Genomic DNA, 25,179 nt, shown 5'->3' with positions numbered 1-25,179 from the left:
ACAATGCTCAGGCTGGACACCACATCAAGAGAATCCTGATCTTCAAGGGTGGAACCAGGCACTGTGCTCCACAGATGATCCCAATACGTACCCCAAGTCCAAACCCAAGGGTCTAGGTGGACCAACTTTATTAAAATGGGATTAATCGGGCACCTGGGGAGGCTCAGGGGGTTAAAGCCTCTGCCTTCCGCTCAACTCATGATCCCAGAGTCCTGGGATCCAGCCCCACATCGGGCTCTCTGCTCAGGAGGGAGCCTGCTTCTCTGCCTACTTGTGATCTCTTGTCAAATAAACAAATTAAAATCTTTAAAAAATAAAAAATGGGATTTATCCACATGGTATAAAATGTTACAAGGTGTAACCTAGAATTACCATATGCCCCAGCAATTCCACTCCTTAGGTATATACCCAAAGGAATTGAAAGCAGGTGTTCTAATAAATGCTTGGGCATGAAAGTTCATAGCAGCGTTATTCACAATAGCCCAAAGAGGAAAACAAATGTCCATCAAAAGATGAACATTGGATAAACATGGATAAACAAAATGTGGTCTGTCCACACCATGAAATATTATTCTGCCATAAAAAGGAATGAAGTAGCGATACACACTAAATGTGGGTGAACCTCAGAAACGTTATGCTAGGGGCGCCTGGGTGGCACTGTCGGTTGAGCACCCAACTTGGCTCAGGTCGTGATCTCACGATCATGAGATCGAGTCCCCCGTTGCCCTCCGAGGTCAGCATGGAGTATGCTTGATATTCTCTCCCTCTCCCTCTGCCCCTCCCCCCATGCTTTCTCTCTCAAATAAATTAATAAATCTAACAAACAAACATTATGCTGGGGAAAGCAGCCAGACACACAGGCCACATACTGTAAGATTCCATTTACAAGAGATGCCCAGAAGAGGCAAAGCCGTAGAGACAGAAAGTAGGTTAGTGGCTGCCAGGGGCTGGGAGTAGTAAGAATGCAGAGTGACTGCCTAATAGGTAGAGGGTTTCCTTTCAGGATGATGCAAATGCCTTGGAAATAGAGGTGATGGTTGCACAACATTGTGAATGTGCTCGATGCTGCCAAACTGTACACTTTAAAATGGTTCATGATTTGGGGCACCTGGGTGGCTCAGTCAGTTAAGCGTCCAACTCTTAGCTCAGGTCTTGATGTCATGCTTGGAGCCTACTCTTAAAAAAAAAAAAATTAAAGAATTTAAAATGGTTCATGATTAGGGCAGCTGAGTGGCTCAGTCAGTTAAGCGTCCAACTCCTGATTTCTTGATTTTGGCTCAGGGCATGATATGGGGGTCCTGAGATTGAGCCCGCACGTTGGGCTCCATGCTGGGCATGGAGTCTGTGTAAGTCTCTCTCTCCCTCTCTTTCTGCCTCTCCTCTCCCCTCACCATGCATGCAGGTGCTCGCTCTCTCCCTCTCTCTCTCTCTCTCTTATAAAGAAAATGGTTCATGGTTAATTTTATATTGTGTGAATTTTACTTCAATAAAAAATAATAATAATTAATAGTGAATGTTACAGGGTGTCCGGAATCTAGGCAAATACAGAAATGGGTTCCTGCCTTTGTGTTTGGGTCTGATGTGCTGACCACCTCCACGCTGCAGGGAGGCAGGGAAGGCTGGGTTCAGATGCCCCATAGAATGAGGTCTTAATGTAGACCAGCTGAGAAATTTCTCCTTCAGAGGCCCTCTGCTTTTCAGATGTGTGCTTTTCCCCTTGAGGTCTGCTAAGGAGAACAGTTACTCATGGAGTTTCCAACCACAGACTGAGTTTTAAGTGTTTCTTCATCCTCATTGTTTTCAAAGAACTTGTGCCTCACAAAACCAAAATAGCAAGGGAAAATATGGTCATTTTCTGCTTTCAGCAAAATCTCTTCAGCCACTTCAGCTCTGGAAGTCATTCTCCTCCCACTCCCTGAAAATGCTGTCCGGGTTGCTCCTCAGGCCAAGACCCAGTGCTGGATTTTCAAAACGAAATGGGTGGGGGGAAAAGGAGAGGCAGTGGGGGAGACCATCCCATGGCCTCTGACCTCACGGTAATCCCGGAAGTTCCTTCTCATGCCACAAACATATCTTTTGTGACAGTAAAGAAAGAGAGGATCCTGGATTCACCCCTCAGCTTTGCTGACTAATGTGCATCACGGGGGATGGAGAAACTGGTGTGTTTCAGGAAAGGTGTTCTGCTGATAGCCTCACAGGCCCTGCGAATCCTACGGTAGAGAGCTGTCTCATAGGAGGAGTAGAACACAAGGCCCTAGGAAGGCCCCCAGGCCTAAATATTGATAATCGCCCCAAACTGAAACAAGTGCTCTACTTGTTTCAATGGGGGGAATGAATGATGAACAAACCAGTAGCCCCCATACAAGGAGTACTACTCTACAATCAAAGCCAACGAGCTACTTATCCATGAAACAACGTCAATGAATGGCGCACACATACTGCCCTTCACTCCACAGCACCTGAATTTCGTTAATAAAGGATGTGTTCTCTTTGGGGTGCAGGCCCTCTCTCCCTACAGACTTCCTTTTCTCTTTTAAGTCAAGTTGATTGAGGTATAATTGACCTCAATGTAAATGTACCCATTTTAAGTGTGTAACAAATGCAACACACCCATGTAAGCTCCACTCTACACAGGATTTAGAACATTCCTACCATTCAGAAAGTTTCCTCGGGTCCCACTGACAGCAGTCCCCTCCCCATCCGCAGCTCCAGACAACCACTGATACGCTTTCTGAACTGTAGATTCATTTTGCCTATTCTAGAACTTCATATAAATGGAATCAAATGTTTTTTTTCAGTCAATGTGATGTTTGTGAGATGCATCTGTGTTGTCTGAATGTCACTTGTTCCTTCATTTTTTTTTAAGGTTTATTTATTTATTTGAGAGGGACAGAGAGATCTCAGGGAGCGGCAGAGGGAGCGGGAAAGAGAAACCTTCACTGACGCCTTGCTGAACGTGCAGCCAGACGTGGGACTCGATCTCATGGACCTGACATCATGACCTGAGCCCAAACCGAGAGCTGAACGCTCAACTGACGGAGCCACCCAGGGGCCCCAGTTGTTCATTTTTATTGCTGGACAGTATTCCACTGTGCGGATGTACCCAATTTGTGTGTTCAGTCACCTGTGGATGGGCATTTGGTTTGTTTTCCAGTTTTCACCTATTGTGACTAAGGCTGACGGAAGGATTTGTGGGTGAGTCTTACCGCAGACACGTGTTTTCAGTCAGCGTTTACCTAGGAGAGGAATTGCTGGGTGAGATGGTAAGTATCTCAGTTGCTTCACATCCACACCAACACTTGCTATGTCTTTTTTTTTTTTAAGATTTTTATTTATTTATTTGATAGAGAGAGGGATCACAAGTAGGCAGAGAGGCAGGCAGAGAGGCAGGCAGAGAGAGAGGGGAAGCAGGATCCCTACTGAGCAGAGAGCCCCATGCGGGGCTTGATCCCAGGACCCCGAGATCATGACCCGGGCTGAAGGCAGAGGCTTAACCCGCTGAGCCACCCAGGTGCCCCAACACTTGCTATGTCTTTTTAACTCTAGCCATCCTAGTGGGTGTGAAGTGGTATCTCCTTGTGGGTTTCATTTGCATCTCCCTGATGACTAATAAGGTTGAGTATCTTTTCATGTACTTGCTAGTCATCTGTAATATCTTCTTTGATGAAAGAGCTATTCAAAACATGCTGCCCATATTTTAAAGATGGGTTGTCTTAGGGGGCACCTGGCTGGCTCAGTTGGGAGAGCATGCGACTCTTTTTTTTTTTTTTTTTAAGATTTTATTTATTTATTTGACAGACAGAGAGATCACAAGTAGGCAGAGAGGCAGGCAGAGAGAGAGGAGGAAGCAGGCTCCCTGCAGAGCAGAGAGCCCGATGCGGGACTCGATCCCAGAACCCTGAGATCATGACCTGAGCCGAAGGCAGCGGCTTAATCCACTGAGCCACCCAGGTGCCCCAGCATGCGACTCTTGATCTTGGGGTTGTGAATTCGAGCCCCACATTAGGCATAGAGGTTACTCATTTAAAAAAAAATTGTAATGGGTTGTCTTATTATTGAGTTTGAAGAGTTTCTGAACTAGATACAGATTTTTTTAGGTGCAAGGCCTCTATCAGTTACTGTAATGCTTCTCATCTGGGCAGCTTCACCCATTTAACAAATCTTTACAAGCACCTACAATGTCTTAGATTCTAGAGACAGCAAGGTGAATAAAACAGAAACCCGGGCCCTTGTTAGAGACTTGTGGTTTAGAGCAAGCCCTGGGTGAGGAACCCTGTAAAGCAAGGAATTGGGATATTACGCTGTGGACAGCAGTAAGACCCCAAGGGGGCTGCCATAGTGGAGAGGGGAGGGGTGGAGAGGGGCAGGAAAGGGAGGGGAGGGGAGGCACTTCCAGTGAACCCTCCTGTCCAGAGAATTTCTGTTCCGGTTTTGTCCCAGATTTGCCCTGCCGTGAGCCACTTCTGATTCCCCCACGACCTTGTTTTATCAGGCTCATTTAATCTTTTTTTTTTCTCTAGCTAAGGAGGTACAACCCTATCCCTGCCTGCTTCTCGGGAACATGTCGTTCATAATCCTGTGACTTGTAGTCAGAGTAATACTGTCTGTGCTGCTGAGTGTGTTTTAAATTAAAGCGCCAGGGGATGTGGAGACGGTCATTAATTTTAAGTGCATCTATTGTTAGCAAATGATGTCACTGCTAAGCTCTCCAACTTGTCACAAGAAGTCTGGATGTATTTCGGGTTTCTGCGGCAGCAAGAACAGCTCCCGTCTTGCCATGCGCAGGCTAGGAATACTGTCTGCATTCTGTCAGGGATGGGAGGGAGAGCTTTGGGTACACACTGAAAATCATGCTGGCTCAGAGAACCAAACATTCCGTCCCAATGAGTCAATCAAATTTCATGTCCTTTCTAGGTAGAAGATATGGCAAGGAGCTGGCTGTTCGTAATTATATGTCAACCTCTGTCCTTTGGAGGCTCCTCGGTGTAGAAAGTCATGTCCTGCTTATCACAGTGTTCCCTGCACCTTGTTCAATTTGGTTTCTCATTTATGTATTAGGTCTTCCAAAAAGGAATGCAAGCTTCTCAAGGACAAAAGCTGTCCAGTTATACCCCTCCTAATATCCCTGGAGCGTACTGTTGACTCACTGAATAGACCAAGATCTACTTTTTGAAAAAGTGGGGGCACCTGGGTGGCTCAGTGGGTTAAAGCCTCTGCCTTTGGCTCAGGTCATGATCCCAGGGTCCTGGGATCGAGCCCCACATCGGGCTCTCTGCTCCGCGGGGAGCCTGCTTCCTCCTCTCTCTCTGCCTGCCTCTCTGCCTAGTTGTGATTTCTCTCTGTCAAATAAATAAAATAAAATAAAATAAAGAAAAAGAAAAAGTGGAATAAAGGGTTAGAAGATTCTATTACTACCATTTTGGAATTATCTGGCAAAGTTTTCGCTGCCAGCACTGCACACAGACGTCTATCACATCGGTACTTATCACCTCAAATAATTACATTCACCCGAGGGCCAGAAAAACAGATTCTTTGTGTAGGATCCTTTACTGCAGAATTTACCAAGGGATTTTTTTTTCCCCTGGGCGATCTCGGATTTGAGGTGGGTCTGCAGAGGTGTGGCAAAAAAATTTCTGTGAGGAGTCTTCTTGTTATATTAAAACCCACATAACAATAGGACCAAAAACCTTGGGGAAGAATGTTTCAACATCTATAATCACACAATTCCCACCTGATATTTTCATTTTTTTTCTTCTTCCTTTAGGAAGATGGCTTAAGGGATTTTTTTTAAACTAAATAAGCTTAAAGTAATATGACATTGTAGTTTTTGGTGATTACACCCATGAAGTCGTATCTGAAATTAGAATAAGAAAATGATGGGGCACCTGGGTGGCTCAGTCATTAGGCGTCTGCCTTAGGCTCAGGTCATGGTCCCAGGGTCCTGGGATTGAGCCCTGAGTGGGGCTCCCTGCTCTGCAGGAGCCTGCTTCTCCCTCTCCCACTCACCCTGCTTGTGTTCCCTCTCTTGCTGTCTCTCCCTCTCTCAAATAAATAAAATCTTTTTAAAAATTAAAAAAAAAAGAAAAAGAATTCATATCTGAAATTAGAATAAGAAAATTGCCAAAAGGTTATTTGATATATTTGGCTCAGGAATTCTGTTTTTCAACAAACAAACAAGCAAACCAAACCCCCCACCTATTGTTTTATCTCATTCTCCATTCCCTCCCCCCGATCACAGTTCTGTACATGGTGTCCCTGTATGGCTTTCATGAAAGCCATTTGAAGACCAAGCTCCTTGGGTAGAAGCCCTGCGGTTTCCATGCATCTTCTAGAATCTTCTATGGGCTCCCCAACCCCTGCCCCCACTGGCAGCTGTCTGCTGGGGGTCAGAAGGAACGGGCCTTGGAACTCACCATGCAGCAACAGGACCAGCATCCCGTGGCCTTTCATGCACCCGGTGGCTTAGAACCACCCAGCTGTAGACTCCCTACCTGAAGGGAGACAGCACAGGTCACCGAGCGCCCAGGAGGGGTCCCTGGAGAACCGGGACACACAGGCCCCTCCCCACACCTGCACACTTCCTCCTGAATGCCCTGCCTTTGCCCTCTTCTTCACACTCACTTCTCCCCATCGATCTTGGTCTTAAGAGAAACCAGTAACGACAGCCCATCAGAAGCCCCCCCCCCCCAACTGACAGCCTGGCTCTGTTTGGAAACCCTTCATCAGACTAGAACCCTGACAGCAACACAGAAGGACTCACTGACAACCCAGCAGGCAAACGGACAGAGAGGAGACCTCTGCTGAGATGCATTCATGAATAGTCAGTCCCCAAATGTCGCTTACTGTCCTGGGGGTCTGCCTGGTCCTGCTCCTCCTCCAAGGCGCCCTTCGGCTCCCCAAGCCCATCCATCTCCTAAGTCTGGCAGCCACAGACCTAAAAAATGGTACAGCAAAAAAAACAAACAAACAAAAAAAAAACAACAAAACAAAAAAAAATGGTACAGCAGAGAAGTAAAGGGGAGTGGGGGTAGGGAGGGGGAGACGGTGAGCAGAAGTCGAGGAGGAATACTTGCTTGTGCAGGTTCGAGTGCTTATTTTTCTTTCTCCAGATTTAATGGCAGGAAAATCCTGTATCAGATGAGGATTAACAGAGATGAAAGAATTTGTCTGCCTTTCGAATCACCAAAGCCCGGGACAGATTTTGCTGACACACCAATCGGCTTTATCTCCGGGCCTTGCTTGGCCTCTCCATCTGCCTGGCCCCTTTCTCTCCTTAAACCAACCCCCACAGAGCCCACCTCCTGCCCTGACCCCAGCCCCAGCCCCCAAGCAATGCGTAGCCAGAAACTGGCTTCCTGCTGCTGCCAAACAGCATTATCAGCACTTTCAACAAGGACGCTGTTATATAACCTGGAGAGTTGGGGAAGGGACAGAGCTCTCCATTTTCTCCAGATTCCCATGGGTGTGGGGGCTGGTTTAGGGGAGCGGAGGGGGCAGTGTGGGTGCCCCCCACATTCTTCTGGCCCCAGCAAGCTTGGCTGTAGGATCCGGCCCTCTGCTCTGCTGGGACTGACCTGCCAGGTACCCAGGGCTTAGAACCACCCAAGGGGAGACAGCCACATCCTGGCTGGCCTGACCTTGGTGTGCTGGTGCCGATGGATGGAAGCCTGGAGTTCCCTTCCCACAACCGGGGCTCGGGGTGCAAATCTAGACGTCCGCCACTGCCGTGCCTGGAGAATTTTGGTTTTCTTGTGCTTGGGCCTTGTAAGCCAATATAAGGCTGAACTTTCTATAACCTCTGCTGGGAAGGAAAGCATCCTGGGGATGGGGCAGAAATGTGTGGATGGCCTTGCAAACGAAACCGCTGCCCAGGCTAGAAGGTGGCTGGAACAGCCTGTCCGCACCTACAGTCCTTGCCCATGGCTTACTGGACCCACCTCGCCTTCAGTCCTCTCCAGGCTCTTGGGTCTGTCGCTCTGGGCCAAGGACCTCCCTGAGGAAGACCTTCTCTACCTAGGAAATCAGACATCTCTCCCAGATGCAAAGTCAGGAGCGATCAGAGACCCTCAGCGGGGAAAAGGAAAGGACCCAACCGCCAGGCCAGCTAGCACCAGGGACTCCAGCTGGAGAACAAGCCACCTTGCGATCAAAAACTTTGATCCCAAGGGTCCCAAGGGGTTAAAAGCAAGGGGGTGGGGGTGGTCACAGGAAGTGCCACTGAGATGGACTGGCATGCCATCAGGGAGAAACTTCAAAGATCGAGATAGCCTGGCCCCCAGCCACACCGCTGCACGCTGCACTCGTGCGGACAATGTTGCAATGCCAACGATGTTGCAACGCGGGTGGTAGCTGATAAGAAGGAAAAAGGGAGGAGTGTGTAAGTAACCCTGTGAGACAGAAGCGGCCCAGGAAGCAACACTCTGCCTTTGCAGGTGGCCTTCTAGAAAAGCTTCCTGTCAGCAGAGGAGGGGTGGGAAGCCCTGGTGTTTCTTTGTAATTCCTGCTGCACGGGGGTCGGGGGTGGGGGGGGCAGCCCCGCAGGGACACAGCTAGGGGCCATGAGTGAGGGGAAAAGTCAAAATTCCTCCTGTGGATTTGTGGGTTCAGGCGTTCAGCCACCTCCTGTGCACACTCTTGGAGAAGACTCGGATACGAAACCAGATTCTTTCTATTTCTCTGCCTCCGATCCCTCCTGCCTGAACACACAGACACACACACACCACGTGGAGATAAGACCATTGAGGGGGGAGGGGGAACGGAGGGCATGGACATGTGAAGATTGATTCCAAGTGAAACAAAGCAAAGGTGCCCTGTTTCCCTTTTTTTTTTTTTTTTAATTTCTGTAATCCCCACACCCAACATGGGGCTTGAACTTATGACTCTGAGATCAAGAGTCATATGCTCTTCCAGCTGAGCCGGCCAGGTGCTCCGAGGTGCCCTGTCGTGTCATATGAGGCAAATCAGACACACGCCCAGGAGAGCCCTGAAAGGAATTGGCAATCGCTTCATTCGTGCAACACATGTCCTCATGTTTGGTTCACGTTCCCCCAGAAACAGATCCTGAGACAAAGGTATAAATATAAGTACAATCAACCCTCAAACAACATTGGTTGGAAACGCACAGGTCCACTTACGTGAGGATTTTTTCCCCAACAAACACACTACAGTACGGGAAGTATATTTTCCTTATGATTTTCTTAACCACATTTTCTTCTCTCTAGCTTATATGACAGAAATACAGTACAGAATGCATAGCCTATACAAAATAGATGTTCGTTGACTGTTTATGTTCTTGGGAAGGCTTCTGGTCAACAGCAGACTCTTGGTAGTTAAGTTTTGGGGGAGCCAAAAGTTATGCGTGGGTTTTCTGAGGGTCCCTAATCCCACCATGTTGTTCAAGGGGCACCCGGGCTTGATTCAGAAGGTGATTCCTGGAAGCACCAGCAGGAGAGTGGAGAGGTGGAAAATCAACGGTGTTAACAGGCAAGTCGGCATTGTGGGCAAGCAGAGCCTAATCTACGAAGACAGTATAGAGCACATATCTCCGAATTATCCCAACTTCAGGGCAGGGAGCCGGACCATCTATCCACCAACACCCACCCTCTGTAGAGGGCTGCTCCGGGAGGAGATGAGGGGGTTCATATTCTCCAGCAGTCTCTGGCTACTAGGCAAAATGATAGAGATGTACCGATTCCTAAAGAAAATTCTGAGCATGGCTGGCTCCGTCAGCTAATTGTCTGCCTTCGGCTCAAATCATGATCTGGGAGTCCCGGGACGGAGCCCCCACATGGGGCTCCCCACCCAGCAAGGAGTCTGCTTCTCCCTCTGCCTTTACGCCTCCCCTCACTCGTGCTCTGTCTCTCTCTCTTTCATATAAATAAATAAAATCTAAAAAAAAAACCAAACAAACAAAACAAAAACTTCCTTTCCGGGGTCATCGCTTATGACAAATCGAGGGGCAGAATTCCTTATGGAAGGTGGGAGCAGCTAAGCTTCCCCAATTTGGAATTGGTAAAGAAATGCCGATTACCAAAGTGGCCTGGTGCAGGGAGACGTGTTGGGATTTTTGCTCAATGCCAAGCTGCCCTGGGATGGGCTACAAGGTCTCCTTCTGTTCTGATGGGCGAGGTTGCTTCTCAGGGGCTCCACAGCCCGGGGGGCCCCCACGCTACATGGTACAGTGATACAGGAGGCTTCGCCTGTTATTCGGAGGGCGCAGACTTCACCTCCAGCCTTTCTGCACGGGGATCACAATTCACAGACACGCTGACCCTGGATGGCCGGTCCCCCAGCCTTTGCGCCTCTCTCCTCACTTCTCCGCGTGCTGGAATTCCAGCCTTCCTGGCAGGCTTAGCACAAGTGCTACCTCCTCTAAGAAATGAGCCCCTTCCTGGCATCCTCCCTGGATGCCCACAGGCCTTGCCCTTTGTAGCATTTGGTCCAGGTTTGTGGCTGATCCGAGTCGCCCTCCCACAACGCCAAGATCACCCTCAGACTGGGCAAGATGGAGGGAGACCCGGGGTGAGGAGTCATGGGGCTCCTGGGACCTCAGAACGCAGTGCCCAACAGACTCTGAACCTGCTTTTCTTAATCACCCTCCTAAGCGTAGACTGTGTCACTACTGTGTATGCTGGAGAAGTGGCCTCTTAAGGGTCAGCTGTTTGCACACGGAGGACATGTGGGGGGAAGGGCCTTTGTGGTCTGGATGGACCCAGGCAGGTTAAGTGACCTGTTTCCCAGAGTGACAGGTAAACATGAAGCGAGGACTCCGTCGCCCTGCCTCCCAGTCCCTGGGCTTTTCCGGGACCCTAGCAAGACAAGGAAACAAAAGATGCCCCCCCCATGGCCACTCCCGCTGCCTGCGTGAGGAGGGGGAGGTACCAGCCCACTTTTTGCTAGGCACCGAAGGCACCCCTAAACTACGTTGACTGAATCTATTCCACGCTAAAATACCTAACTCCTTTGTTATCTATTAGCAAATTCCCCTGTCCTTTCACTTCCAACCTTCCAGTCAAAACCCTCAGCTCGGTGACCAGCTTGAGCCTCGCCGCTTCACTGGGGGGAGGGGAGAGGCAGAGAAAACCATGCCCTCATTCCGCTGAGCCCCCCCCCACCCCGGGTGGAGTGACGTCACCCCAACCGCAGACCAGGTGCAGACTCGCGCCCCCTTCCTTCCCCCGGGGCGCAGGGCGCGCCACCGCAGCAATGGAGGGGGCTGCAGGCATTGAGTCACAGGTCTGGACCTTTCGGCCCAGCCGCTCCCTTCCCCCTTCCCCGGGTGTCGGAGAACTAGTTCAGCTCGCTAGCCCCGGCTGGCAACCACGCGTCACACCGTGGTTTTTACCCCTTAAGGTCACGTCCTTGCGAAACCTCTGCAGCTTCTGCCTGCGTGCGCCCGCCCAGCCCAACCCCAGGGTCAAAGAGGAGGGGCTGCCGGGGGCGGAGCCCCGCCCCCTTCGAGTCCCGCCCCTCCCCGTGTGACCGCCAGAGGGCGCCCTGGCTCCGGAGCCCCGCCGGGCGGCTCCCAGCCCCAGCCCCTACCTGCTCCCCGCCCCCGCCGCGCCATTCTCAGCAGCAAGGCCGGGGATGCTGGGGCCCGGGAAAGTCCCAGGGCGCGTCGCTGCCGGAAACGTTAGTCACGCACCTGGAGCCGCAGAGTGTCCCGCTGGAAGGGGTGCCAGGGCGAGGGCCTGACTTTCCAAAGGTCACACCCTGGGGATGGTCTCCCAGTGCCTTGCCCTTGTGACTTGGCCACGTATCTCGGATGGTGGCTGATACCCTGTTAGCTCCTTTGTGCATGAAGAGCTGGCCCCGAGGACGCTTCCTGCCATTTCATTCAACAAACACTGCCCGCTGCCCAAAGATACACCTCCGTAGAGCCTCTTTTGAAATCATCACTCTTTACACTGCATCAAAAGTAGGTCTCTCTTCAAAGAAACCAGAGCTCCTCGAAGAAAAGGTTACTTCCATGGCCAGGGACAGGCAAAGTACAACGCCATTCTGGAACGTCTTATTTCTTCAGAAGACAAGCCATCCAAGATACTTGGGTGGGTAGAAGGAAAGTCTAGTAGTTCTACTGGCCAAAGATGGGACAAGCATCAATAAGAATACTGACCTAAGTAAACTGAAATGCATCAAATAAACTAAACATTCATTAGATCCGTGAGTTTATAATGATACTTGAAAACATTCATCAGTAGACTTTGGAGGTTACTAAAGCATTATTTTGAAAGGTGGTAACTAGGGCGCCTGGGTGGCTCAGTGGGTTAAAGCCTCTTCCTTTGGCTCAGGTCATGATCCCAGTGTCCTGGGATCCAGCCCTGCATCAGGCTCTCTGCTCAGTGAGGAGCCTGCTTCCTCCTGCTCTCTGCCTGCCTCTCTGCCTACTCGTGATCTCTGTCTGTCAAATAAATAAATAAAATCTTTAAAACAAAAAAAAAGGTGGTAACTAATGGGAAAGAATCAAGCGTTTATGTTGCCTTTCCATAATTATGGACTATAAGGTAACCAAATGCACTAGTTGATGAGGTAAAGTTTTTTTATAAAAGAATCACAGCTAGGGGTGCCTGGGTGTCTCAGTCATTAAGTGTCTGCCTTCGGCTCAGGTCATGGTCCCAGGGTCCTGGGATCAAGCCAGGCATCTAGCTCCCTCCTTGGCGGGAAGGCTGCTTCTCTGTCTCCCACTCCCCCCTGCTTGTGTTCCCTCTCTCGGTGTCTCTCTCTCTGCCAAATAAATAAATAAATCTTTAAAAAAAAAATCACAGAATAAATAATAAATAATAAATCCAGAAGTGATAGAATGAGGAAATGACTATGCTGCAGTAAAATCATGAATCCTACTGATCACCCCTAACATGCCTCCAAAATGGCACAAGCAGACAGTAGGTGCCTCCTGACATAACCTAATAGAAAGTACATAGCACTATCACTGAGGTAATCGCAGCCAAAAAAGAAAGAACCTGAAGCTAATCAAGCCTCCAGATCCAGCTACTATTTAAAGAAATATGAAGGATGGAGAAATATGTTAAAAGACACCAAAGATGCAATCAGCTAAATATAGACTGTGGAAAGTTCTACAGGGCAAGTGATCCAATTTTTCCAACAAATTAATGGAATGGGGAGGAGGGGAAAGGAGGGAGATCTGTTAAGTGAAACAAACTTACAAGATGTCAAACAAGGCAATCTTTGGATAATTGTGAAACAGTCAGCAGAAACAAAATACAGACTGATTATTAGGTAATATACAGAGTTAGTTTTCTCTTGGGTGTGACAGTGGTATTATATCCTATTTTTAAAGTTCTTATGCATTAGGAAAAAATATAGAAGTATTTACAGTGAAATTATATGTCTGGGATTTGCTTTAAAATATTCCCACAAAACAAGTGGCAGGGAAGAATTGAAACAGAAATAGCATAGGGGCAGCTGGGTGGCTCAGTTGGTTAAGCATCTGCCTCCGGCTCAGGTCATGCATGGTGCTGGGATTCTGGGATTGAGCCCCACATCGGGCTCCCCGCTCAGTGGGGAGTCTGCTTCTCTCTCTCCCCCTACCCCTCCACCCTGCATGTGCTCTCTCTCTCACACACTCTCTCAAATAAACAAATCTTAAAAAAAAAAAAAAAGCTGAGGCATCTGGGTGACTCAGTTGGTTAAACATCTGCCTTTGACTCAGGTCGTGATCCCAGAGTCCTGGCATCAAGCCCCATGTGGGGCTCTCCACTTAGCAGGGAGTCTGCTTCTCCCTCTCCGTCTCCCTCTGTCCCTCCCCCTGCTCATGCTCTCCTTCTCTCAAATAAATAAATAAAATCTTTAAAAAAAAAAAAAAAAGAAAGAAAGAAAGAAAAGAAAGAAAAAAGAAAAAGAAAAAGAAAGTTGAGGTGCTTGGGTGGCTCAGTCAGTTGGGTGTCCGACTCTTAATCTCAGTTCGGGTCGTAATCTCAGGGCCCTGAGTTCAGGCTGCATGTTGGGCTCCACATGGGGAGCCTACTTAAAAAAAAAAAATAGCAGAAAGTTGGTAACTGTAGAAACTGGTGATAAATACATGAGGTTTCTCTACTTTGGTGTGTGTTTGAAAACTGTTTAGAATAGCTTTAAAAAGTATGCTCCTCATTTGACCTCTTTCAGATATATAGCTAAATATACATGGTGGGAAGAAAATTTTCTATTTGTCTCTGTACTTCCTTTCATGCATTCCTATCAAGTGTCATACATTTACTTCATTTGAAAATGAAAATGGGGTGCCTGGGTGGCTTAGCTGGTTAAGCACCTTTCCCTGCTCAGTAGAGAGCCGCTTCTCCCGCTCCATCTGCCCCTACCCTTCCCGCCCCGCCCGGCCACCCCACCCCCACCCCTCCCCCCAGCCCCCGCCAACCCCCCGCGAGCTCGAGCTCGCTCTCTCTCATTCTCACTCTATCTCAAATAAATAAAATTTTTAAAAAGAAAATGAAGATCACCTATAAAAATCATCCCTTCCTCTTTCAATCTAGAACAGTTCCATATATAGCCCAGAACTCAAAATGGTGAAGGAGGAAAGAGAATCAGAACCTCTGAATTTTACGGTCCAGTCCATCTACTGTTTGGATTTTCTTTGTTGTTTGTGAGATGGCTTACAACAAGCAATAATTTCTTATGGACCCCAAAACGTGCTGTTTTGGCTCAGGTGTCCAGCATGTGATGTAAGGTATGATCAAATTTGTTCTCCTCATTCAATGCCTGTGAATGTCAATTCCTGGTGGAAACAAAGGAGGAAGGCTGAGCCCATTGTTCAGCGGTGGGGAGGCAGCTTCATTCTACCAAAATCCTTTACCAAAATCCTTCCCCAAACAGGACCTTTCTCTTTGTATTTCACTTTCCTCTTTTGTAAAATAGGGCTGTTTTACCTCTTCCTTGTAGAGTGATAAGGGCTAATTTAAGCTTGTGGAAGCACTTTCAAAGAAGATCCTAAGATGTACCATGCCAGGGAAGTGAAAACTATCATTAATATATTTTAATCATCAAGTTAAATGCATAGATACACCCACCCCTTCTCCATTCAGGCAGATTTCTGCAAAGGGCTAATTAACTGCGATGATGTCATAACCACAGATCCCTGCTTTCATCCTGAAAGCTGCAGTTTCCAAACGCTTACTAAGTCCTCATTAGACTTTTAAAACATATTAACAAAGTACAGATTCTCCCCATCTGAGTGAAAGCACGCTGGAAAGAGAAACCTTTTGCTTTGTAAACAGAGTGAATGAACAGTAAAAGTAGCCATCTTTTCGGTAAGCCTGCCAAAAACCCAGCGGGCAGTAGTAATAAAACAAAACGCCGAGATTACAGGTTTGGAAAATCAACTCGATTGCTTCCAAAATGACCCCCCAGAAACCTGTACTTGCCTTTTAAGTCCTCACCAGGAGGTGAGGAGCTACAAGATTCCTGTCTCCTGACACCTAGCAAGGAATGACTGGCAACTTTTCAGCCATTCAGTGCCAAGCCCTCTGCGAAATAGCTGACCAGGGCGTTGCTAATGCAGGCACCAGCCGCAGTAATGCAGCTCTTTGAAATGCTAATACAATGGTGTCAAATTCCCTGGCAGTGGGAAACCCTGCGCAGACTCCCAGGATCTGCGGGGAATCACCCGCTCCTTGGGTGGGGCAGGAGACCCGTGCGTTTCACCTAGTGACTTCCGGGTCTCATTTCCGGCTTGCTCCGAATTCTCTGCCACCCACTTTTCTTGTTTTCTCTCCACTCCACGTCAACCCGAATATGAAATAAAGCCCCCTTTCCGCAACCTCCCGCAAACCCTACTCGCCAAGGCGGCTGTGAATGTGTGCAGACTTCTGCTCAGGATTTGGAGGCGGCAATGAACAGAGGGCAGTTTTTAAAACGGAATGGTTGATACCGCCCCCCACCCAGCCACACACCTTCCCCTCACCCGGCTCCGCCTTTCCTGCCCCGGACCCTCCCGCGTGGCTCCCCTCTCCAGCCACTCTGCGGGCCATCTTCTCCTTCTTTGTTCCTCTCCCCAGCAAACACCCCCAAACCCCCCAAATTCTTCATTCTTTTGTTATGCTAAATCAGTCTGGCTCTTTGTCTCTCATTCCCAGGTGGCCCCAGCCCTGATCTCTTTCTACAGTCACGGTGGCCCATCAATCAGTCTGCTTTTCTAAACAAAGACAGTTGAACCCCCCAAAGAATTCTGCTCTGTACGCTTTTCAGAAATTTACAATTTGTGCAACAATTCCCCCCCCCAAATCACTTTAATAATACTTCCTATCCACCACTAAGTTCGATGACAGTGCAGAAAAACGTTGTAATTTTTCAGCCACTAAGATGAACATTAAATTGAACACGAAAATCCTTCCTTGTATAGATTCTCCAAAGCCATCTCTAAGGTCATTTTATAAATATATCAGAAATGCGGGGCGCCTGGGTGACTCAGATGGTTAAGTGTGTGCCTTGGGCTCAGGTCCTGATCTCAGGGTCCTGGGACTGTCCCCAAGCTGCCCTCCCTGCTCACTGGGGAGTCTGCTTTTCCCTCTGACCCTCCCCCATCTCATGTTCTCCCTCTCTCTCTCAAATAAATAAAATCTTTAACATAAATATATGTTCTGATATACCATATCAGAAATGAGTTCTCCGTGGTTTCCTTGGATTTGAGACTTTTGTCGAAACAAGAGAACTCCATATGAAAGATTTTCATAAAGACTGAAGAGTATTAATTCACTTAAGATTATCTAAGAGGGGGGGGGCGCCTGGGTGGCTCAGTGGGTTAAAGCCTCTGCCTTCCGCTCAGGTCATGATCTCAGGGTCCTGGGATCGAGCCCCACATCGGGATCTCTGCTCCACAGGGAGCCTGCTTCCTCCTCTCTCTCTGCCTGCCTCTCTGCCTGCTTGTGATTTCTGTCTGTCAAATAAATTAAAAAAAAAAAGAAGAAGATTATCAAAGAGGGGCGCCTGGGTGGCTCAGTGGGTTAAAGCCTCTGCCTTCGGCCCAGGTCATGATCCCGGGGTCCTGGGATCGAGCCCCGCATCAGGCTCTCTGCTCAGCAGGGAGCCTGCTTCCTCCTCTCTCTCTGCCTATCTCGCTGTCTACTTGTGATCTCTGTCAAATAAATAAATAAAATCTTTAAAAAAAAAGATTATCAAAGAAAACTATGGCCCCACCAAGTTCTAGCAGAGTGGATGTCCCCAGGTGATATGTCACAGATTTGGAGATGCTTAGCCAATCTTTCAGAAAATAGCCGTTGAGCATACCTGGAATATATATAAATAAGAATATTATAATTTGTTTTCACTGGAAACTTCTCTCATCCCAAAAGGGATTCTAGTAGCATACAACATCAAAAATAGTGACAATAATAATAATAATAAAATATAATACAATACACTGGGTTTGTACAGTAAGAATTTTTCTAACCAAGTTTTTTCTAACCAAAGAAGTGAACAGAAAGGAACACACGACAGGAAAATCAAGATGAAGCTAAGGTTAATACCTCAAATTCATGATGTAAGGTTACATGTCTAGCAGCCAATCAAAGATAAAATGCAATCAATTTCACCATTACTAAGGAAAATTTTCTCCTCCAGGCCTACAGACAGACATATTTAAAAACAACAACAGGGGCGGCTGGATGGCTCAGTAAACTAAGCATCTGCCTTCAGCTTGGGTCATGATCCCAGAGTTCTGGGATTGAGCCCCGCATTGGGCTCCCTGCTCAGGGGACAGTCTGCTTCTCCCTCTCCGCCTGCTGCATAAGCATGGGTGTGCACGCTCTCTCTTTTTTTTTTTCTCAGTGTGTCAAATAAACAACAACAACAAAACAGCCTTCAAAACCATCTCTCTGTAATCTCTAATAAATACAGTAAAGAATTAAACAGGGTTACTTCTCATACAGTCTTCAACAAGGACAGAGAGCAGAATGCCAAAGCAAATCTTCCTAAACACCACGCTACAAATGCCCACTGGAAGGGGAAACAAGTACACGGCTCTTTGTGGCTCAAACAGCAAGATGTGAACATGAGCTTAGTACATTCTAACATCAGCAAAGGACAAGTCTGACAAAAAAGGAAAAGTAAAATGAGTCAGTAAATATTTTAAGAAACAACTGGTACAGACTGAATTTTAACAAGAATATCTAGCAATGGGGTGCCTGGGTGGCTCAGTGAGTTAAACCTCTGCCTTCTGCTCAGGTCATGATCTCAGGATCCTGGGATCAAGCCCCACATCAGGCTCTCTGAAACTGCTTCGCCCTCTCTCTCTCTGCCTGCCTACTTGTGATCTCTCTCTCTCTCTCTCTCAATCTGTGTCAAATAAATAAATAAAACTTAAAAAAAAAAGAAGAAGAAGACTATCTAGCAACTAGGGTGCCTGGGTGGCTCAGTCGGTTAAGCACCTCCCTTCAGCTCAAGTCATGATCCCAGGGTCATGTGATCAAGCCCTGCATCAGGCTTCCTGCTCAGCAGAGACCCTGCTTCTCCCTCTCCCTCTGCTACTCCCATTGCTTGTGCTCTCTCTGTCAAATAAATAAATAAAATATTTTTTAAAAAAGACTATCAAGAACCATACATGATTGCGGGTGGGAGCACAGAGAACAGAGCATAAAGTTTCCAAAACTAGGTTTTTAATATTCCGGTGTGAGAAGTCAAAGTATCCCAGGTTAATAATAGTGCTTGGGTTACATGGGAAATCCAGAACACATGCAGTAGACATCTGTTGTTTTTGCCAGAAGGGTAACAGTTAATTTCTTTCTTTGGAGAACTTCCCCTCCCCGACTCTGCATGACTTTGGTGGAACCATCAATCCCCTCTGCACCTGGGTGGTTCAGTCGGTGAAGCATCCAATTCTTGATTTCAGCTCAGGGTCAGGAAATAGAGCTCCAAGTCGGGCTCCACACTGAGCGCAGGGCCTGCTTAAGATTCTCTCTCTCTCCCTCTCTCTCTCTCTCTCTCCCCCTCCCCTGCTCTTGCTTCCACACCCTCTCTAAAAAATACATATATACATGCATGCATGCATGCACACATACATGTATACATACATATGTACATAAAATCTTTTTAAAAAACCTATAGAGCTAGCAGTGGTTCACAAATGCTTTATTCTCAGAACCCCTCACACTCTTAAAAATTGAGGACCCCAAAGAGCTCTTGTTTATGTGGGTTATAGCAATCAATATTTACTGTATCAGAAATTAAAACCGGCGCCTAGGTGCCTCAGTCAGTTGGGCATCTGCTTCTGCTTGGGTCATGATCCCAGGGTTCTGGGATCGAGCCCCACATCGGGCTCTCTGCTCAGCGGGAAGCCTGCTTCTCCCTCTCTCTCTCTGCCTGCCTCTCTGCCTATTTGTGATCTCTGTCTGTCAAATAAATAAATAAAATCTTTAAAATAAAATAAAATAAAATAAAATGAGACTAAGAAACCCATTACATATGAACCTAAATCATACACTTTTATGGGGGAAAAAACCCTGCATTTTGCAAAACAAACAAAAGAGCCAGAAGATTGGCATTGTTTCACATTTTTGCAAATCTCTCATATATGGCTTAATAAAAGACAGCTTGGTTCTCCAAGTGCTTCGCCCTTCCATCCTTGGTGTTAGCAAACATACAGAGTCCTTGGAAAACCCCACTGTACACTTGAGAGAGAATGACAGGGGAAAAGGCAAAGAACGTCTTAGTATTTTATGAAAGTCGTTTTGAACCTGGTGGGAACCCTGAACTGCACCACAGAGGGATGGATTAAACAAGATTGTTTTTCATTCGATCCGGTGTTCAATATAACTGCTTGAATTAGATCGTTTTTTATATTAAAAACAAAATCTCCTACAGGAAGCTAATTAAGCATCGCTGCCAAGAGGCCAGCAGTTCCTGCTGGAGCTTGTGTTGCTGCATCTCTCCTGCAACAGAATAAGACTCGTGCCCTGGTTGTCAAGGATGCCCTGTCCCCACTGGAAAGCACTGGTCACCAAGCCGGCTCCAGCAGATGTCCATGCGGTGTTTTTAAATGCAAGGCTCAGTGGCTGGCGCTGAGGGCATGCAGGGAAGGGAGGCTAGCCTGCTCGGATTTTACTTGGGGGCTCCCACTAGGACACTTAGCTCCTGGGGCTTTAGTGCACCCACGTGCCCAGGCCTGCCTTCGCAGATCTGCCGCCAAAAGGGCACCATGGGCGGGGAAAGCCTATCCCAGCTCTGCCAAGCACTCCCTTCTTGCTAGCTGTTTATTCTCTTTCTTCATGATTTTATTAAGTCAGCTCTATGCCCAACATGGGGCTGGAGCTCAGAACCCCGAGATTAAGAGACGCATGCTCTGGGACGCCTGGGTGGCTCAGTGGGTTAAGCGTCTGCCTTCAGCTCAGGTCATGATCCCAGGGTCCTGGGATCAAGTCCCGCATCTGGCTCCTTGCTCAGCAGGGAGCCTGCTTCTCCCTCTGCCTGCCTCTCCCCCTGCTTGTATGCTCTCTCTCTCTCTTTCTCTGACAAATAAAAAAATAAAATAAATAAATAAAGTATTAAGAGGAAAAAAAAGAGTCATATGCTCTGAGCCGGCCAGGTGCTCCTCTTTGTTTCTTCTTTGAACCAACTAGATTTGGGTTTGACATAGACTGTATATGGAGAAGTGTACAAATGATAAGCGAGAGCTCCACGAATTCCCACGAATTCCCATAGTCCTTACCCCAGTTGCTCCCCGCATGTAGCCCACTTCCGGTCAAAACCCACTCACCCCCTTAGATGACCACTAGCCCAACTACTAACACCATAAATTAGCTCTGCCAGTTTCTATACTTTACATAAACGGAATAAACTACACATTCTTTTGTGTGGCAGCTTTTATTCAGTGTCCTATCTGTATGAGTTTCCACGTGGGGAACACTCTGCGCGGTTCATTCATTCGCATTGCTGGATGGTAAGTATTCCATTGTATGAATATACCACAATTTGTTTATCCATCCTCCTATAGATGGACATCTGGGCTATTTTCAGTTTGGGACTACTATGAATAAAGCTTCCATGAATGTTCTTGCAGAAATCTTTTTGTGGAAACATTGGCTGGTTTTAAATTTAAATTCACATGGTCATGGTGGTTGTTTTTTTTTTAAACTCCAGCTATAATGTGAAATGTTATAATATGAAAAGCAGAAACAGCCTTCCCCATCTCTGCCTCCTCTCAACACCTTTGTTGTAAACACTATTAAGTTTCTCAGAAATCCTTCCAGAAATTTCTTAAGCATATAAATACCCACATATACAAATGAGATCACTCTTTTTGCACTTAGGTTTTTTTCATGTAACAATTATCTTGGAAATCATATTAGTCAGGATGGGCTAGAATATGCTGTGTTAATGGAAGGCATTCACAATTCTCAGTGGTTTAAATGTTTATTTCCCAATCCTGCTAACTCAGATAGTTAAGAGAGCCATGCTCATTATAGTCACTCCGAGACCCAGGACCCATCTCAACATTTGTGTCCACAATCACAAGGGCAGGAAGAAGGGAATGTCACCTACTGGCACGTAAGGTGTTCACCCAGAAGGGACATATGTCACTTCTACTCAGATACCTTTGGCCACAAGCCATGTGACCACACCTATCTTTAAAAAGGCTGGGAAAGGAGCCTGGGTGGTGCAGTTGGTTAAGCGTCCAACTCTTGTTTTTGGCTCAGGTTGTGATCTCAGGATCACAAGATCAAGCCCTGCATCAGGCTCCGCACCCGGGAAGAGTCTACTTCAGACGCTCTTTCCATCTCCCTCTGCCCCTCCCCTCCATGCTCTCATGCTCTTGCTCTCTCTCTCCTCTAAAATACATAAATACATCTTAAAAAAAAAAAAAAAAGGATTGGTCAGTACAACCCTACCCTCTGTGGGGAGACAGAAGAGAGGCAAAGACTCTGGGAACATCTTCACACATCAGCACCCATAGACCTATCTCATTCTACCCCAATAAAGATGTATTGCAAAGTACTTAACCAATTTATATCACGGGACTGTACACGCCATGAGACAATGAACATTCTCTTAGATTTATCTCTACCCACTTGTTTCAGTATATCTGTAGGCTAAATTCTTTGAAGTAGAATTGCTGAGTCAAAGAGCTTGTGCGTTTTTACACGGTGCTAAATGGTGCCAAATTGCTAGGTACTGCTAAATTGTCTCCATGAAGGGGTTGCCAATTTGCACATATACCAATGAAGAATGAGAATTTCTATTTCTACCACATCCTAGTTCTATCAAACTTTTAAATCTTTCACCATTAGGCAGGTTAATATGGTTGTTTTAATTTGCATTTATTTAATTAGAAATTACATTGAGCATCTTATCACATGCTTATTAGCCACTCATATTTCTTTTTCTGTAAACGCTACCTGTTCCTGATCCTTGCCCATTTTCTGTTGGATTATTAGTCCTTTTCTCCTTGATTAGTACAAGCTCTTTGTACATTCAGAAAATTAGCATATAGTCTGTCATGTGTATTTCAAAGATTTGGGGGAGAGTCTGTGTTTAGTTTTTGTCTTTACTTACGGTATTTTGATTCACATACACATTTTTAATATTATATTATCAAAACTACTAGTTTTTTGCTTTGTGGTTTCTGGGTTGTGGACCTGTTTTATTTATTTTTTTTTTATTTTAAGATTTATTTATTTTTTTAACAGACAGAGATCACAAGTAGGCAGAGAGGCAGGCAGAGAGAGAGGAGGAAGCAGGCTCCCTGCTGAGCAGAGAGCCCGGTGAAGGGCTCGATCCCAGGATCCCAGGATCATGACCTGAGCCAAAAGCAGAGGCTTTAACCCACTGAGCCACCAAGGCGCACCTGTGGACCTGTTTTTAAAGGCTTTTTTCCAGGGCATCTGGGTGGCTTAGTTGGTTGAGGGTCCAACTCTTGATTTCAGCTCAAGTCATGATCTCAGGGTCATGAGATCAAGCCCCACATCAGGCTCTGTGCCCAGTGCGGAGCCTGCTTGAGATTCTCTCTCTCCTTCTCCCTCTACCCCCTCCCCCTGCTCACTCCCTCTCTAAAACAACAAATAAATAAAATATTTTTAAAAAATAATGAAATAAAAGGCTTTTTCCAACCCCAATTTTTTTTTAAAGATTTTATTTATTTATTTGACAGAGAGAAATCACAAGAGAGGCAGGCAGAGAGAGAGGAAGGGAAGCAGGCTCTCCGCTGAGCAGAGAGCCTGATGTGGGACTCGATCCCAGGACCCCGAGATCATGACCTGAGCTGATGGGAGCAGCTTAACCCACTGAGCCACCCAGGCGCCCTCCCAATTTTTTTTTTAATCACCAATGTTTCTCCCTAAAAACTTCTATATCCCTTTATTCCTGGAGGAGTTCTCTCTCTTCACAGGCCAGGGCTGGTATTACCAAAAATACGTTTCTTACGGAAAGAGGGGTAATACCGAACCAAACTCTTACATTATCTCGTATTTCCGTTCCAACCCCTCCCTCAGACACATGCATGTTGCACTTTAAAACTCTTTTTTTTTAAACCATTAACTCAATTCCTTCTCCAGGAAAATATCATTACTGGCCTAATTACAGATATTTCACTTGGAAAAAACTGGTCTAGGTCAGCAGGACCTGTTTCTGCCTCCTTTCCAAGTCTTATTTCCTGCACACAGACACCATAATTACAGGTAGACTGAGCGGAGCTGATACAACAAGCCAAAGGAAAAGATCAAGAAAACAGAGGATGACTACTCTGTACTCCCCTTCTCCTAGCACCAGGAGCTTCAGAAAACCATAAACTCAAAGCCTATGATATCTCAATTTAAGCAAAAAAGCAACAGGAGGTGGAAATATATATTGTCACATGTATGTAAAAAGGACACTGTTTCAGGGGTACTTGGCTCGCTCAATTGGTAAAGCGTGCAATTCTTGACCTTGGGGTCACGAGTTTGAGCTCCACATTGGGCACGGAGCTCGCGTTAAAAAAAGAGTCTTTGTATGGGGCACCTGAGTGGCTCTTGGGTTAAGCCTCTGCCTTCGGCTCAGGTCATGATCTCAGGGTCCTGGGATTGAGCCCCACGTCAGGCTCCCTGCTCGGTGGGAAGCCTGCTTCCACCCCTCTCTCGCTGCCTGCCTCTCTGCCTACTTGTCATCTCTGTCAAATAAATAAATAAAATCCTTTTTAAAAGAAAGTCTTTGTAGATGGTCTTTCCTTTGCTGTCCTCCCACTGCTCCCTTGCAATATATTCAATACATTTCTATCTCCTTTAAAAAACAAAATGACAGTTTTCTGGTTTAAATGTTAACAATAGGTTGCTCATTGAATTAGGCAAGATGAAATCCAGAATTTTTCAGTTTTATTTTCATTCATGTATTTCTTATTTTTAAAAATTTTTTTTAATATTTTATTTATTTGACAGAGAGAAATCACAACTAGGCAGAGAGGCAGGCAGAGAGAGAGGACGAAGCAGGCTCCCTGCGGAGCAGAGATCCCCATGCGGGGCTCGATCCCAGGACCCCGGGATCATGACCTGAGCCGAAGGCAGAGGCTTTAACCCACTGAGCCACCCAGGCGCCCCTTTTTCTTTTTTTTTTTTTTTTAATTTTTTTAAATATTTTATTTATTTGACAGAGAGAAATCACAACTAGGCAGAGAGGCAGGCAGAGAGAGAGGAGGACATGTATTTCTTATTTTTTAAAGATTTTATTTATTTGACAGAGAGAGAGAGAGCCCACGCACAAGTAGGCAGAGTGGCAGGCAGAGGGAGAGGGCAAAGCAGGCTCCCCGCTGAGCAGAGAGCCCAATGTAGGGCTTGATCCCAGGACCCTGGGACCATGCCCTGAGCCGAAGGCAGAGGCTTTAACCCACTGAGCCCCCCAGGTACCCCCATTTATGTATTTCTTAAGCAGAGAATTCTAATATATATAATGAATCCAATTTAGATGTCTACTTAATTTCCATATTTAGGCAATCTAAACCCTCATGTATTCCTAGCAAAAGCCTTGTATATATGCACAAGGATACACGTGGGCCAAGAGTCAGGCTAGCTTTCTTTGTGAGTACTCTGAACTGGGAACACTCAGTTGTCCCTCAACAGCAGGAAGAATAAATAAATGACATAATGTTCATACCATGGAAAGCTATACAGCAGTAAGAGTGGATACACTGGAGCTACATGCCACAACACAGAGCGGTTGGCACCCCGCCCCCCAAATACATACAGTATAACTGATTTCTCTAAAGTTCAAGCAAAG

The 25,179-nt window shown here is 46.6% G+C and overlaps 1 protein-coding gene across 1 annotated transcript in view; it reads right to left on the bottom strand.

The window, feature by feature from the left end:
• NYX (nyctalopin) overlaps window positions 1-11,716 on the bottom strand; it is a 28,084-nt gene extending 16,368 nt beyond the window's left edge. Inside the window, exons 1-3 of the mRNA XM_045995510.1 lie at window positions 11,645-11,716; window positions 6,844-6,934; window positions 6,414-6,491 (exon numbers count right to left, since the gene is read on the bottom strand). Of these exons, the coding sequence (XP_045851466.1) occupies window positions 6,414-6,450 (37 nt within the window). The 5' untranslated portion in view covers window positions 6,451-6,491; window positions 6,844-6,934; window positions 11,645-11,716. The remainder of the gene's footprint in view (window positions 1-6,413; window positions 6,492-6,843; window positions 6,935-11,644) is intronic.
• Window positions 11,717-25,179: the final 13,463 nt, after the last annotated feature.

This window comes from Meles meles, chromosome X, assembly GCF_922984935.1.
Source record: "Meles meles chromosome X, mMelMel3.1 paternal haplotype, whole genome shotgun sequence".
Taxonomy (NCBI): domain Eukaryota; kingdom Metazoa; phylum Chordata; class Mammalia; order Carnivora; family Mustelidae; genus Meles; species Meles meles.
Note: the sequence above shows the minus strand (reverse complement) of the source record. Positions and strands in the feature narration are given on the sequence as shown.